Below are 17849 nucleotides of genomic sequence, written 5' to 3'. Positions count from 1 at the left end.
AGATGATACCAACAGATGGAGAGATATACCATGTTCTTGGATTGGAAGAATCAATATTGTGAAAATGACTATACTACCCAAAGCAATCTACAGATTCCATGCAATCCCTATCAAATTGCCAATGGCATTTTTTACGGAACTAAAACAAAAAATCTTAAAATTTATATGGAGACAAAAAAGACCCCTAATAGCCAAAGCAGTCTTGAGGGAAAAAAACGGAGCTGGAGGAATCAGACTCCCTGACTTCAGACTGTACTACAAAGCTACAGTAATCAAGACAATATGCTACTGGCATGAAAACAGAAACATAGATCAATGGAACAAGATAGAAAGCCCAGAGGTAAAGCCACGCACCTATGGTCAACTAATCTATGACAAAAGAGGCAAGGATATACAATGGAGAAAAGACAGTCTTTTCAATAAGCGGTGCTGGGAAAACTGGACAGCTACATGTAAAAGAATGAAAGTAGAACACTCCCTAACACCATACACAAAAGTGAACTCAAAATGGATTAGAGACTTAAATGTAAGACCGGACACTATAAAACTCTTAGAGGAAAACATAGGAAGAACACTCTTTGACATAAATCACAGCAAGATCTTTTTTGATCCACCTCCTAGAGTAATGGAAATAAAAACAAAAATAAACAAATGGGACCTAATGAAACTTAAAAGTTTTTGCACAGCAAAGGAAACCATAAATAAGACAAAAAGACAACCCTCAGAATGGGAGAAAATATTTGCAAACGAAGCAACTGACAAAGGATTAATCTCCAAAATATATAAACAGCCCATGCAGCTCAATATTAAAGAAACAAACAGCCCAATCCAAAAATGGGCAGAAGACCAAAATAGACATTTCTCCAAAGAAGACATACAGATGGCCAAGAAGCACATGAAAAGTTGCTCAACATCACTAATTATTAGAGAAATGCAAATCAAAACTACAATGAGGTATCACCTCACACCAGTTAGAATGGGCATCATCAGAAAATCTACAAACAACAAATGCTGGAGTGGGTGTGGAGAAAAGGGAACCCTCTTGCACTGTTGGTGGGAATGTAAATTGATACAGCCACTATGGAGAACAGTATGGAGGTTCCTTAAAAAACCAAAAATAGAATTACCATATGATCCAGCAATCCCACTACTGGGCATATACACAGAGAAAACCATAATTCAAAAAGACACATGCACCACAATGTTCATTGCAGCACTATTTACAATAGCCAGGTCATGGAAGTAACCTAAATGCCCATCGACAGACAAATGGATAAAGAAGATGTGGTACATATATACAATGGAATATTACTCAGCCATCAAAAGGAACAAAATTGGGTCATTTGTTGAGACGTGGATGGATCTAGAGACTGTCATACAGAGTGAAGTAAGTCAGAAAGAGAAAAACAAATATCGTATATTAGCGCATGTATGTGGAACCTAGAACTATGGTACAGATGAACCGGTTTGCAGGGGAGAAGTTGAGACACAGATGTAGAGAACAAACATATGGACAGCATGGGGGGAAAGCTGCGTAGGGGTGGGGATGGTGGTGTGATGAATTGGGCGATTGGGATTGACATGTATACACTGATGCGTGTAAAATTGATGACTAATAAGAACCTGCTGTAAGAAAAGTAAAAAAATAATAATAAAAAAATAAAAATAAAAGAAGACACATACGGGTAATTATATGTTTCGGAATAGTAGAACCCAAACATATATATTAAGGATGGAAGGCACCGGGGAAAATGAGAGGACAAGGGCCTTGTGAAATCACATTTTATTAATAGCCTTGTGATAGTCCTCACTTAATAGTCTTAGTATAAGTTTTAGGTAAGTGTGTAAGAAGAGTCCTGAGGAGAGGATATCCCTTTCTTCTTGGTGATAGTAGTTTAAAGATCTCAATTCTAGTTGGGAGCCCTAGATACCCCATAGGCAGCAGAGGATGCTTTGTTTCCAAAACTGAATCACAAGAGACCACAGCCATCCATAGGGGAAAATCTCTAGACAGGAGGTTACAAGTTGGTGGTTTGCAGATGTCATTTATTTGATCTATACAGTGTTAATAACCTTCAAAATTATCCTCCAAGATTTGAAATTTGGGAGATGTCGTACAAAATTCCAGATTTGTTTATTATTTTATGAAATCAGAAGATTGGACAACATTGGACTCAAATCCCCACATGGCCACAAACAGCTGGGGCTGAGTAGTGGCTGCCCCTTGTATATGGGCACTTTCTGCTCTCTCCCTGAAAACAGGGTCCAATGTTAGTTGCCATTAATCAACTCACTTAGTTGATAGATTTAAGAGCTCCTAGTTGAATTAAGAGGAAAGTGACATAGTTCTTGTACCCACAGCTATAAAAATTTAAAATAAATAAATAAAAGATAGACTGAAAGGACTATTTCAAAAAAGATGGCAAGTTTGCATTTCCTAATAAAAATGAAGAATATTTATACACTGTTTCTATGCATACACAGTATGCTTTTGTTGAAAAATAAAACTTCAGATATCAACATTATGCAATCCATTATAAGAACCATAATTGATATATTAAAAAAGATGTACAATGAAAATCTTAATTTTATTAAACAGACTGAAAGTTCAACAGGTTTTGTATTTGAATATATACATTAAGTGTTGCTGCTGGGAAAAGCAGTTATGCATTAATTAAGCAATAAACCTTCACAGGCATCAAAATATTTTATAGACACAAGATTTATAAAAATGTCTTTAATTGCAGTAGAAATTATACATTGAACCAGAAGTATTTTTGTCAGTGAGTTGAAGAAATGACCGAGACCATATACAGGGCATATTATGTTTAAAAGTTAGATTTCTTGTGGCATTTTCTTTTGTCACTTATGAGAGTTATGTGTATTTTCTCATAATTTCAATGAGAATTTTGATGTGAATGAACAACTTTTGGGCATGTCCATTAAAAGCAAATCAGAAAATGGTTTACTTGAATATATTGAAAAAAGTCCTAAAAAATGTAACATAAGCAGATCACAATTAATACATGTAAGTGTTAATGTCAGATTTTTATGAAATACATATCCAACATCGCAAAGTTTTGTAGGGATACAGAATTTATGTTCGTTCATTGGTAGATTGACTAGCAATTATTTGCTTTGTGGTAAAAGGTTTAAGTAGAGCATATTATGGACATAATAGCTGCCACCATGAGCTGGAGACCTCCCAATGACTTGAACAATAAACAGCTCAAAAATGAATGAAGAGGGTGAGCAGTATGGTTGTCAGCTTCCCTTTATTATGAGACTAGATATCTGAGTTAGGGCAAAGTGCTCACCCCAAATATAAAACCCACTGTGCAAAGAGTTAATCTGTGTCTGGAAAGAAAGCAACTCTATTCTTTTAAGATACTGACTAAAACTAAATAACCTCACTCCTCATTCCCTCACCATTTCCTTACCCACACCCCTGTTAAAATTAATCTGTACTAAATTCTGTACTCGACATTGGAATTCCAAATACAAGACCTGACATTAACACCCTGATGCAGAAGAAATGGTGGCAGGTTTCTGGTTTGCAAAATTAAAGTGGTAATAAATTTCAAAATAAAATTATAATCATTAATTATTGTTTTTTTTAATTTGTAATTTTTCATTTTTAATTTAAAATATCCCCAGTATGATTTTTTACATTATTTCATATGTTCACCCCATAATTAATTAAAGAAAAATTTATTACATTTCTAGCAGTTTATTTTTCCTACAACTAGCCTGATTTGGTCATTTAAGATACCGCTCTAGCTCCTGTGGGCATTTGAATTTGTGACATCTGCATTAGGTAATATTTTAACCATTCCTCCCCTTGCCCCTACTCTCTATCCTCCAAGAGAAGGAAAAGTTTAACAATTTATTGGCAGTCCAGAAGACTGTGAGTCATTGAAGCAAGAGACCACTTTGGGTTTATTTCTGTGTGTCCAGCATAAACTGTTAGTAATTGTTCAACAAGTACTTAATATATGCATGGATAAATGTACTTCAGTTGAAGATATACCACATATCTAAAACTCTTTTGGGATGGAAGTTGTATTTCAATCTCATGCAAGTTTAGTATCAAAGATAATCATTTTCCTTTCCCTTCACTTCTCCTTCTTGACTTTTTTCTGCCTTAGATGCCTATACAACAGCCGAAGTAGTTTACTCTTGGACTCTTGGGAAGAACAAATCTGTGGAAGTGGCACAGGATGGCTCTCGACTGAATCAATATGACCTGCTGGGCCATGTTGTTGGGACAGAAATAATCCGGTCTAGTACAGGTATTTATTTATTTTATTTAGCAAGCATTTTTGTAACCTGTACCACATACCAGTCACTGTTTTAAGTGCTTATAATAACTTATGTTAACAAAACAGTCTTGTGAGGTAGGTACTATTATCTTAAGGAAACTGAGGCATACAGATGTTTAATAATTTGTTCCATGTCACAGTTATGTAATGTCAGAGCCAAGATCTGAACCCAGGCAGATTGGCTTCCAAGATCATACTTTTAACCATGATGCCCTGCTGTTTCTTCGTGAGTTAGGTCAAGGTCATTAGGGCTGGACTGTGGTAGAAGAGAAAGCAGAGGGAAGTCATGATAGTGGGAGAGCTAAACTTTGATCCTAAAGTTTTCATGAAAATATTTGCTTAACTCCACCAATACAGAGGTGGCAAGGTAATAACCCCAGGAGAGGCCAGAACACAGCCAGGAGGTCCAGGAATGAGCCATGGAATTATTTTCTTAAGTGAATCACCCATTTCAGAAACAAGTGTGTCTGGCAAACATTGCCAGGTCCTCTCAATGGCTCTTCCTTGGACATTGATAAATGGAACTTAGAGGCTTGTTCTGTAGCCTTAAGTCCTATCTATTTGGAAACTAACCAGTTGTAGGGGCCTGAGGAAGGAGGCACCCTGGATCCCAACTAATTTTAGGGTATTTGACAAAATGGAGTATATCTTAGGGGCCCACATATCTTACAATATTTTTTGCCATGAAAGGGTGGGAACTTTCAACACTTGTCTCCATGGAAGATCTCTGAATCCATAATTATAAATGAAGTAGGGTACTCTTGTCCTTTTTTTCATTAGCTGGACACTGCTGTTCCCTCTCATAGTGTTACAGTATGTCTGTGGTCTGTTCTCCCTCCATCCTAGGACCAGGGGCGGGAACCTAAAAAAAAGCAGCATTTGAAATGGATTTAAAGGACAACAGGATTTAGAGATTTGGAACTTGGTGTGGGGAAAGGCTATTCTTGAGAATGGCAATATGGAGGTTCAAAAGGCCAGAGGTTTGTGAGAACATGATCTCTTGGAGAAGGTCAGCTGATCTGTGGGGGTGAGGGGAAAGTACCCACCCGGCCAGTTCTGCTCTCCCCAAGCAGGTAGAGGGAGGAGGACCTTTAGTGCCTGCATGTACAAAGTGTATTTTTACTGTCCTACTGTGACCCTTGCATTTTTGAGCGGAAGCCACTTCCTGCTGTGGGGTGCCGCTGCTGCTGCAAACGACCTCCCATCTGAGATCAGACCCTCCCCTCCCTCCCACCCCAACCTGTGGGCAAAGAGTACCCAGGCTCCTGATGAAGGCTCTGTGCATCCCAGCACAGCAAGGCGGACCCCTAGAGACCAAGGGTAACCCAGGAGCGCTGGAGGTCCACTCCGCAGAAGGGAGAGAATTTCTGGGGCTATAGCATCTGTTCACTCTCCTGACTTCCCCATCCCTCCTTGGCACTGCTCACCTGGTATCAACTTTTGAGACCCATCATTAGCCATCCAAGCAGCCCCATTTCATTTGGTTAAACCACTGTTTGTTTAGTCTTTATCACACGTTCATGATAGAAAAATTAGAAATATCAGAGGAGCAAAAAATGTAAATTAAAATATTCTTTAATTCCACCATCTAGAAAAAAACTTTTTAGAAGAATTTAGTGCATTAACTGATTATTATACATTTTGGTGTGTAACCTTTAAGAAGGTTCTCTTTGCACTTTTAATATAAATATGGTTTTATATAAATGGGACCATAATATTGATACTGTTTTATAAGCTGTTTTTTATGTAATTTTATATTGTAAGCATGTTTTCTTGTCACTAAGTGTACAGGATCCAAATAAAATGTACACACAAGCTAGTGATATATTTTTATTCAGATATAATTGGCATTAGTTTCAAGTGTACAACATTATGATTCAATATTTGTATGTATTGTGAAATGATCACCACAGGAAGTCTAGTTAACATCCATCACCATACATAGTTATAGAATTTTTTTCTTGTGATGAGAACTTTTAAGATCTACTCTCAACAGCTTTCAAGTGTGCAGTATAGTATTCTAACTATAGTCATCATGCTGTACATAACACCCCAAGGACTTATTTACTTTATAACTGGAAGTTTGTACCTTCTGATTCCCTTCACCCATTTCACCTAACACCTACCCTTGGCTTCTGGCAACCACTAATCTATTCTTTGTATCTATGAGCTTGGTTTTTTGTTTGTTTTGTTTTGTTTTTTGGATTCCACATATAAGTGAGATACAATATTTGTCTTGCTCTGTCTGACTTATTTCACTTAGCATAATGTCCCCAAGGTCCATCCATGTTGTTGCAAATGGCAAAAATTTCCTTCTTTTTATGGTTGAATAATATTCCATTGTATCTATATATACCACATCTTCTTTATCCATTCATCCATGGAGAGACACTTTGGTTGTTTCCATGTCTTGGCTCTTGTAAATAATGCTGCAGTGAAGATGGAGGTGTATATATCTTTTTAAGCTAGTGTTCTCATTTTCTTCAGATAAATACCCATAAGTGGAATTGTTAGATCGTATAGTAGTTCCATTTTTAATTTTTTAAATTTATTTATTTATTTATTTATTTATTTATTTATTTATTTGGCTGCACCAGGTCTTAGTTGTGGCATGCAGGATCTTTTAGTTGCGGCATGCGAACTCTTAGTTGTGACATGTGGGATCTAGTTCCCTGACCAGGGATTGAACCCGGGCCCCCTGAATTGGGAGCGTGGAGTCTTAGCCACTGGACCACCAGGAAAGTCCCCCATTTTTAATTTTTTGAGGAAACTCCATACTGTTTTCCATAGTAGTTGCACCAGTATACATTCCCACCAAGAGTACATGAGGGTTTCCATTTCCACACATCCTCACCAACACTTGTTTTTTGTTGTTAGTTCTAAGTAGTTAGTAATAATATTTTAACAATTAGAATGGGCATATATTAATTATTACCTGTTTTAGTTTTACTCTAAATTTAAAAAGAAAATTAAAAGGCCATCAACTGAGGCCACAGCCAGCCTTCTTGACAATGATAAGTGTTGCTATCAGTGGGAAGCATAGCATTTCATTGTGAAACTCAATAATATCTTCATCTTACTGGATCATAATCCATTTAACCAATTACCTATGATTATTTTCTGTTTTAATGATATAAAGAACACTGCAAAGACCTTCTTTTTCCATATAGCATTTTGTTCCTATGTAATTACCTGCTTAGGATAAAAACAAAATATTGAGATTGCTATTTCAGAAAGTAGACACATTAAAAAAATTTTTAATACATATTGACAAATTGCCATTCTAAAAGGTGAAACAATTCACACTCTCATTATCAGTGTATGAGCATGCCAGTTTCCCTTCACTCTTGGCAATGCAGATGTTATGGATTGAATTATGTCTCCCAAAAGATATGTTGAAATCCTGCCCCCCAGTGCCTCAGAATGTGACCTTATTTGAAAATAGGGTTATTGCAGATATTAGATTATAACAGCAAATTAGTTTTGAAAACATGATACAGTGTACATCAGTAAACTAGGCAGGTGTAAGAAGGAATGAGGAAGTTCAATGGGAATATCTGCAGGATATACTGTTGAGTGAAAATAGCAAATACAAAACCACCAAAGACTATAAGGATATATATTAGTATAGGAATAGTATTTCTAGAATATACACAAGAAGCTGTTAATTATAGTTAAAGGAAGGAGAAATGAAATGGTGAGAAGGAGGTAGACTTTTTGCTGTATATTATTTGACACCCTTTGGTTTAGAAACCATATAAATATTACCTCACATAAATGTATATTGTTTTCATGTGACTATAAATTATGGGCATTCCTTTCTGAATTCTGATATGCTCCTGTATGTGGTGTCCAACATACTAATGGGAAGCTGGGCCAGAGAAAAACCCACAATCTGTGGGTGTTCTGTTTTGTATGAGTGGTTTTCTCTCTGAAAGCTGTCAGTCCTCAGCATGAAGTAGTTCTAAGCAGAGGGCTCCTGCTCTTTGCTCCAGATTCAAACATGTGTTAAATAAATGAATGAAATTTCTCTAAGTTGGTGGCTAGTTCTTCACACTGTTCCCTACTTCAGCACTGACTCCATTTCCCCTTATTTGCAATATTTACATTAATTTTCTAAGAGGAGCCTGATCTTATTTTTGCATCTTTCCTAGAAATTTGACCATTGGTTAGAAAAACTCTCATTACTGTCACTGTGTATATTATTTGTTTAGACATGGAACATAGGTAAGTGAAGACAAATCAGAAAATAAGAGCAGCGTGGCGGGTGTGTTTTGACCCACCTGCAGATGCCATTCCGTGGGCGGGGGGCGCCAAAACCCCATGACTGCTTAGCCAGAGCAGCAGTTGACCCCTGAGGTCACCATTTTGGTGCAGTGAGGCAACAGCCACCAAGGGACGTGGCCCTATTACGTGGCTCACTGCCACTGGAAGAGGGCTCTGCTGGAGTTCTGCAGTTGGCTTGAGCTCCGCTGTTGGGCGGGGCTTTTGTATCTACTACTCTGTATGCCAGAGCTGCGGGCTGCTCTCAGAGGTTGGGTTCCCTTGCAGTTGAATTTAGACTGCTGACTGTACTTTTGATCAGGCGATGATGCTGGCAGGGGACCTGATACCACCTCCAAGATTCGCACAATGTTGGCTGTAAGTTATGCCATATTCCTTTGTGCTAGCTGACCCCAAATTATCTGGCCCTGCCAATTCCCAGAGCGTTCCCCATGAGGCAAAGCAGAAGTGGGCCTCCAGGGGAATGCCCAGGAAAGCTGGATATCTGCCTTGGGTTCTCATTTCCCCACTGGAGAAACCACAGACTCAGAGGTACCCTCTAGGTGCTGCACTGAGCTGGCCTGGGGGAGGGAAGGCGGCAACAAATTGATACCACTTCTGTTATCCTTCTAATGTCACTTTTCTTGGCTTTCATGCCCCGGATGGGTGCTGCTTCAGCTTTACTTCTTATATCTGGGATTTTCACAAAGTGTTCTCTTCCGTGGGTAGCTGCTAAACCATATTTTTGTGACAGGGTACTAGAGCCGGGGCTGTCCTATTCCACCACCTTGCTGATCTTAAATCACTCTCTTTGCTTCTTTGGAAGAGAAACAACAAGATAGAAATTGAAAGAAAGAAGGATAGAAAAGGAGAGGCTTAAGAAAATATTTATTTAAATATTCAGTTATTTAAAACAATGGCTAATTTGATAAGCTTTTGAAAAGTCCACTTGCTTTCCTTTCAGATCTACAGAATATAACTTATATAAAATATATAATAAATATTATTCATAAATATTAAATATTTTACATGATCAGATATAGGACTAATAGACAGGAAGGAATTCAGGGGTGTGAGACTAATATGTGGAAGGGGAAGAAATTCCCCAAGCTAATCAAAGTCCAACTATTGTTAAAAATAAATCTTCAGTGCCTCCTCAGCTGAGAAAAAGAGTGAACAGAAGGACAGGGAAAGAAAGCAGTTAAAATGTACACAGATAGGAGAGAGGGGGAGAAGGAGGAGAGAGGGGGAGGGGGTGGGGAACAAATAAATAAAAGGATTGAAAAAGTGGCAGAGAGAAAAAAAAAAGCAACCCCAATGTTATAATGAAGAAATTCTACAATTTTGTATGACAATTCTTTGATAAATTAAAACTAAGCCTACTTGTATTTTTCACGTTCACATAAACAAGCTAGAATGTGAATACACACACAATATGGATTGTATATTGAGCTTTGGCTAACCAGATGGTGCTTCCTAGGCTTAGGTACAAGGGAGTGGGTGAGGTAGGAAAGTGGGAAATTGCCTCATTTGGGAGACATACTGAAACCAAATGAGGGCAGAGAGAGAGAGAGAGGTGAAAAATAAGAAGCTCTAACAAGAAAGGTAGTAGAGCAATCAGATTGCATGGACCTTTGGAGACTCTTTGGGGAAATTTGCCTTTTACTCTTTGAGAGATGGGAAACTATTGGGGAGCCTTAAGCAAAAGAAAGACTGAATCTGACTTTTATTATAATAGACTCATTTTGGCTGGTACGCTAAGAATGCATTGAAGGGGACAAGTACAGAGGCAAGGCACGTTAGGAAGCTATTACAGTACTCTAAGTAAGGGATGATGGTAGCTTAGTCCAAAGTGGTAACAGCGGAAGTGGTGAGAAATGCTCAAATTATAAATATATTTTGAAGAACTGTCAATGTATCTGTGTCCGTGTCTGCATTTGTGTATGCACACATGGAAACATGCACGAGGGAGGGAGAGGGAGCAGTCGATGATGTTAAAGATTTTGAAGAATTTTGATTTGTGCTCCTGAGAACTACCATTTACTGAGATAGGAAAATCTGTTGGAAGGGATAGATTGGAGGGGGTAGGAAATGGAGATAGTAAGAGCTAAGATTTGGACATGTGAGGTCAAGATACCTATTAGATCCCCAAGTGGTGATATCTAATGGGTAATGAAATATATAGGTGTAGAGCATTATAGGGAACCCTAGGTTTGCCATATCAAAGTACCATAAACTGAATGGCTTCAAACAACAGAGATTTATGTCTCCTAGTTCTGGAGGCTAGAAGTCTGAAGCCAAGGTGCTGGCTGGGTTGGTTCCTTCTGGAGGCTCCTTTTATACAGAAGAGGGGGAGGGAGAGGGGTCCACTGTAGTGCTGACCAATGACTGAGCGGGACCACTGACGGGTCACTCATTGACAGTTGCTCGCCTGGGGGAGGGGCCCACTGCAACACTGACCAATGGCTGAGCGGGGCTGCTATAGCTCACGCCTGCCCCACCACTATTACAATTCCCCACTGTCAATGTCCATTCCAAAATCTTGTGGGAAAAGGGGTGACGATTTTTCTGGCTACTTCCCACTGAACAGGGGAGATGAGGGGGTGATTGTGAAATGGAATTGATCAGCTTTGGGTCGAGAATATTCCTTAAAAATGTTAGTAAGCAATACAATTCTTTTTATCTACAACTATTTGAACCTGATGAAATTCCTTCTACAAAGAAATTTTAATCTCAATACTTATTCTTTTTGAAGAGCAACCTTAAGTCTTCTAAGGGTTCATAAACCCATTGCTCTCTAGGCCTCTCAGGAGTTGGGTCATTTTCTGATGACAGTGGTGCTGGTTTAACCCGAGTGTGATGAATCCATGGCTTTACTCCAGCTAACTTGACAGATGACTGTGTGGTAAGTAATACCACATGTGGTCCTGTCCACCTTGCGGTCAGCTGGTGCTCAGTCCCTTGTTCCCTCCAGGTTTTAAGGAGGACTCAGTTTCTGGGCCGGAAAGGATGTAACGTTACCTCAGTTGGATAGGCACACCTGCTGACAACAAACTCATGAAGAGAGGTTAGTATAGTGCCCAGAGCTTTAACATAATTGGCAACTGCTAGATCTTTCAGAGCATTTATAGATTCTCCCACCCGGGCAGACACCTGGAATGGCCTACCATACAATATTTCAAAGGGGCCTAATTTACGCCTGCTTCTGGGAGCCACTCTGATCCATAGCAGGGCACTGGCAAGGCCTTATCCCAAGTTAAATTAGTCTCTTGACATATTTTAGCAATGCTCCTTTTTAGTGTATAATTCATTTTCTCGGTTTTTTCCTGTTGATTGTAGTCTCCAGGATGAATGTAGCTTCCAATTCATTTGCAGTGCTTTAGACACTTGTTGGGTTATGCTAGAGACAAAAGCAGGTCCATTATCACTTTGAAGGGAGTTAGGCACTCCAAATCAGGGGATAATGTCCTTAAGGAGGGCTCTAACCACTTTGGAGGCTTTTTCTGTCCTGGTGGGATATGCCTCCACCCATCCTGAAAAAGTTTCCATAAATACTAGCAGGTACCTGAAATTTCCTGTGGCTCGAGGCATTTGAGTAAAGTCTATTTGCCAGTCCTCGGTGGGGTAGGTTCCTCTGTGCTGAGTCCCCATCTGGGGAAGTCTGACAGCAGTTTTTGTGTTATTTTTAGCATAAATCATGCAATTTTGAGTGACTTGCTGGATGGCCCTTTGTAGGTTAGGCCCCATTATATATCTTTGAATCTGTTGTAAGGTGGCATCTCTCCCGTAATGGGTACTATTATGAATGTGCTGCAGCACAGTGTCCAAGAGGGCCTCAGGAATCAAAACAATTCCTTGTACTTTACATTTCTAGCCAAGTGAGGTGTGATCAAGAGTGAATCCCCATTCTTTGGCTCTCTGCTTCTCCTTTCCTGAATACACTGGCTGATATTTTGACAAGTCGATCTGTGGGAGAAGTGACCATATCATGGATTGTTAACCCCATTCCTTTGCTGCTTTCTTTGCAGCTTGGTCAGCTAACTGACTGCCCTTTATTATATGAGTCTCACCCTTCTGGTGGCCTGGGCAGTGCATTACAGCCACTTGTGAGGGCTTATGGACTGCTTCTAATAGTGACAGGATTTCAGAAGCATGTTTTATGTCTTTATTGTTTGAAGTGAGAAGCCCCCTTTCTTTCCAGATCGCCCCGTGAGCATGCACCACAGAGAATGCATAGTGAGAGTCTGTGTATATATTTACTTGCTTCCCTTTAGGGAGGAGCAGGGCTCTTGTCAGAGCAATGATTTCTGCCTTCCGAGCTGAGCTCCCTGGGGGCAGGGCTTTTGCTTCAACAATCCTTTCAAGGGTTGCCATCACATACCTAGTGCAACACCTACCTTCGTCCATGAAGCTGCTTCCATCGGTGAACAATTCCATATCTGGCTCAGCCAAGGTCTGCTAGAATACACTAGCTTGATGACGTGTAGGCAGTCGTGCTCTGGGGATTGTGCAACATCAATTGGGAGCAATGTGGCTGGATTTAGGGCTGAAGTGACCTGAAGTCTTATGTTGGGATTATCCAGGAAAATGGCTTGGACTTTCCCATTCTCCCAGAAGTCAGCCAATAGCCCCCTTTCTGCTCCAGTAAAGAAAGGACATGGTGAGGGACATACACAGTGGTGGGTTGCCCCAGGGTAAACTTCTCAGCTTCCTGAAATATGTCACAAGTAGCTGCTACAGCTCGAAGGCAGAGGGGTCATCCCTTAACAGTCTGTTCTAGTCTGTCTTGAGAAGCAGGCAACAAGTTGAGGGCTAGTCCCCGGAGTTTGAATTAACACCCCAAGACTTATGCCTTATCTCTCATGGACATACAATTTGAAAGGTTTCTTTAAGTCTGGTTGTCCCAAAACCAGGGCTGAGACTGACTTTGTTTTTATTGTTTCAAAGGCTGTTTGCCATTCTGTAGTCCAAGTAAGGGGCTCAAAATCATGTCCCTTTAAAGCCTCACAGAGGGGCTTTACTATGAGCCCATAGTTCGGGATCCAAACCTGACAGAACCCTGCCATTCCCAGAAACCCCCTCAGTTGTCGGCAAGTCTTGAGTGTTCCTAAGCCTGCAATTTCCCGTTTTCTATTAGTCAAAAGACCCCACTGTCCTTGGGAAAGGACAAAGCCCAGATACGTGACTTGTTGCTTACATATTTGGGCTTTTTTCTGGGAGACCTTATATCCACAATTGGCCAAATAGTTTAGGGTTCTAATGGTATTTTGTAGACACTTATCATATGTAGGGCCTGCTATAAGCAAATTGTCCACATATTGGAGTAAAAGTCCTTCATCCAATATTAAGTTTCTAAGGTCCCTAGCCAACATTTCCCCAAACAAGGTAGGGGAATTCTTAAATCCTTGAGACAGGACTGTCCAACAATACTGTTAGACTACCTGTGTTTCTGGGTCCTGCCATTCAAAAACAAACAGTTGCTGTGATTCTTCTGCAATAGGAATGCAGAAAAAAGCATCCTTCAAGTCCAAAACTGAGAACCAGCTGTATTCTCCAAGAATAGTTGTAAGCAGAGTGTATGGATTAGGTACCACAGGGTGCAAATCTTGGACTATTTCATTAATGGCCCTCAAGTCTTGGACAAAGCAATACTCTGCTGAGTTTGGCTTTTTGACCAGGAAAATAAGGCTGTTATATGGGGACCTGCAAGGTTTATTCAGTCCTATTTTCAAAAACTTTTCGAGAATTGGCTGAATTCCCTTTTGGGCCTCTTGCCTCAGAGGGTATTGTTTTAGATTAGGTGTCCCAGCATCCCTTTTCAATGGGATTTGTATTGGCCATGCGTTTTGGGCCTTCCCTGGGGTGCCATCAGTCCACACTTCTGGCCTCACTTTTTCATAGACCTCAGGGGGAAAGAGCTCTGTCTCCTTTTCTGGGGCATCCATAAGTGCCATCTGTAGGCTTATAGCGTACTGCGGTGGGACCCTGATGTCAAGCTGTCCTGGCGAAAAAGTTAAGTTACTAGAGCATTTAATTTACAAAGGAGATCTCGGCCCAGAAGAGTGATTGGACATACTGGCATATATAAGAAACTGTGTTTCAGAGTGAGGTCCCCTAATTGGCATTCTAGAGGTTGTAAGAAAACGATTTTGTACTTCTCCAGAAACTCCTGTGACCAGGATGGATTGAGATGTTTTCTGTGCCACCTTGATGTTTACCACAGAGTACGTTGCACCTGTATCTATCAGAAAGTCAATCAACTTGGCCCCCACTGTCAAAGTTACCTGGGGCTCCTGTGGGGAAATTGGAATTGGACGCCTCAAGTCCAAGGGAACCCCGGGCCTCTTCATTCATTATCAGAGTGCTCCTCCCTTTCTACCATATGAGAGGCTCCTATCTTTCTTTTATTGTTTTCTTTCTTATTCTTCAGCCTAGGGCAATCTTTTTTCCAATGCCCTTCCTCCTTGCAGTAAGCGCATTGTTCTCTCCCCAGTGGTGGCTTACCTCTCTCTGGGTTAGTAGCCTTCCGGAAATCCAATGCTGCTGCCAGCAAAGTGGCGTTCCGTCTTGCATCCTCTTGCTTCTGTCGTTGTGCCCTGTTGTTGAACACGTTAAAAGCAACATCTACCAATTGAGAAGGGTTCATTCCAAGTGCACCATCAAACTTGTAATTTTCTTCTTATACCTGGGGCACTTTGCCCAGTGAATGTCACATTTACCATTCTCATATTTTGGGGGACCTCAGGGTCTGCATCAGTGTAGCACCTACAAACTTGATAAATTCTTTCTAGAAATTCTGATGGATCCTCATTTGGTTTTTGGTGTATCTCCTGAATTTTGTCTAAGCTCTTTTGCCTAGGCACTCCCTTTCTAAGACTCACTAAGACACATCTCCTATAATATTCTAGAAGTGGCATGCCCCCATTATTAGGATCCCAGTCAGGCTCAGCAATAGGAACTGCCAGATTTGCTTCTGGAGCTTCATCTGGATCTGGTAGATGGAGCTGGTGTGATTCCTCTCTAGCCTTGTCAACAACCATCCTTCTTTCATCCCCAGTAAGCATCATATTCATAGGAGTGTGAATGTCTGCCCAAGAGGGATGGTGAATGGCAAAGATAGAAATGAGAAGTTCAGTCATATGGAGGGGGTCCTCTTGGTATGTAGGGTTATGGTTTTTCCAATTAAACAAATCTGAAGTTGCGAATGGCTTGTGCATCCATAGAAACACAGTTGGTTGGCCATCTGCATTAAGGCTTCCTATGGGATATTGGCACAAGGGAAATTGCCTTGCTCCGAAAGTGGCTCCCAGTCCAAATTGGGTGCCCTGTTGGGTCTTAGATGGTGACACCAAACCAGGCCCCTGTGCCCCGAGGGTTAACATAGAAACTTCTAATTGATCCCCATAAGTAGGGGAAACAGGGGTCCGTGAATATGTTGGTGGCATGGGGGCTGTCGGAACAACTGCTGTTGCAGTCTGCTCGGCCAGTGGAGGAGCCAGGTTGGCCAGAAGGGGTTTTAAGTTTTGAAATAACATGTCCTCACTCTCACTTTCTCCCTCTCCCTTTTGTAGAACAGGTTTTCCCTTAGTTTTCCTTTCAGACAGCTGTACCATAAGGTGGCAGCTATCTGACTTCTTTTCCTCCTGATGCAATAGCATAAATGCTTCTACATATGGAATCTCATCATTTTTACATGCTCTTTCACAAAGCAATTTTGTATAATAATTAAGTGAGCCATTCAAGGGCCATCGCTCTCCTGATCCTAACGTATATTGGGACCACACACTATTACAATAGAATATCATCTCTTCCTTAATCATAGGCCCATAGCTATATTTTGCCCATTTATTTAAGATACACCCCAAAGGGCTTTCCTTAGGGACAGATGGAGTATTTACCATATTTATAAGTTCAAGAACAACAAAACACAAAAAGCACAGGCAAATTCCAATACCAAAGGCACAAACAGATTCCATCATAAATGAACACAAAACAAAAGCAAATGAACACAAAACAAAAGCAAATGAAACAGTTCACAAATCAGGTAGAGTCCAACAGCGATTCCCCTCTCCAACAGGGTACCCCAATCAAATGAACAAATTGGCTTGTCCCTTAGAGCAAAAGCCCAAATTGAGAGGGGAAAATGTTCCCGGTTGTACTTACCCTACTATATGGAGCCCATCGGCTCCCAAATGTTGGTTCCTTGCTTCAACTGCCAAGCGCTGGGGCAGCTGGTGCCACTTCAGGGAATTTTGAAGGGAAGATCCTCAGGACAAGTGGACCCAGCAGCTGCTAGGGCCTTACCTGAAAATTCCCCAACCTGGGCTGGCTGGCCACAAACAGCAAGGCTCCTGGCTAGCTTTGCCAAAAATTTGTTACCAAGCCCAAGCTCATTCTGCTTGCCACACGACAGGCCAGTAAATCAGGAGATCAGTTGTTGGAGCAAGGAATAACAACCAATGGTTGAGCGGGACCACTAATGGTAGTTTGTTGACAGTTGATTGCTAACGGTTGCTAGCTTGGGGGAGGGACCCACTGTGACACCAACCAATGGCTGAGCAGGGCTGCTATAGCTCGTACCTGCCCCACCCCTATTACAGTCTCTGCCTCTGTCATCACACATCTCCTTGTGTCTCTCTCTTCTTTTGAAAAGAGAGCATCAGTCATAGTGTATTAGGTCCCATCCTACTCCAGTATGACCTCGTCTTAACTAGTTATATCTGCAACAAGCCTCTTTCTAAAGAAGGTCACATTTTGAGGTATTCAGGGTTACGAATTCACCATATCTTTCCAGGAGACATAGTTCAACCCATAACAAGCAGGAAGCCCAGGCAGAAAATATACATTGGGGCATTATCAAAGTTGAAGATATTATTTAAAGATACAGGCCTGGATAAGAATACCAGGGGAGTGAGACAGAAAAGAGTACTGAGTCATGACAATCTCAAATGTTGAGAATTTAAAGAAACCAGCAAAGGATATTGGACAGGTCATGATGTAGGAGGGAAACCAGAAGAGCAACATGGCCTAGAAGTTTGGTGGAGAGATTCATTCCAGGAGGATGGAGTGCTCAATGTGTAAAATGCTGCTGACAAATCCAGCATAATTTGATAATTATAATTAACTGATAATTAACTATTGGATTACAGAGTTGATGGGAGGGTATAAAGTTAATACTCCAAAAACACTCAAAGTTGTTTGGTATATAGTAAGAGCTTAACATGTGTTCATTCTTATTTTGAAGAGGGGTGATGTAGGCCAGCC

At 40.6% G+C, this 17849-nt stretch overlaps 1 protein-coding gene across 1 annotated transcript in view; it reads left to right on the top strand.

Moving 5' to 3' along the window:
* Positions 1–17849, top strand: part of GABRA3 (gamma-aminobutyric acid type A receptor subunit alpha3) — a 146712-nt gene that overhangs the window by 106683 nt on the left and 22180 nt on the right. Inside the window, exon 6 of the mRNA XM_061177800.1 lies at positions 4149–4292. Coding sequence (XP_061033783.1) covers positions 4149–4292 — 144 coding nt within the window. The remainder of the gene's footprint in view (positions 1–4148; positions 4293–17849) is intronic.

Source organism: Eubalaena glacialis, chromosome X (genome assembly GCF_028564815.1).
Source record: "Eubalaena glacialis isolate mEubGla1 chromosome X, mEubGla1.1.hap2.+ XY, whole genome shotgun sequence".
NCBI classification, from domain to species: domain Eukaryota; kingdom Metazoa; phylum Chordata; class Mammalia; order Artiodactyla; family Balaenidae; genus Eubalaena; species Eubalaena glacialis.
The sequence above is the reverse complement of the archived record's forward strand: the minus strand, read 5'-3'. Positions and strand labels throughout refer to the sequence as shown.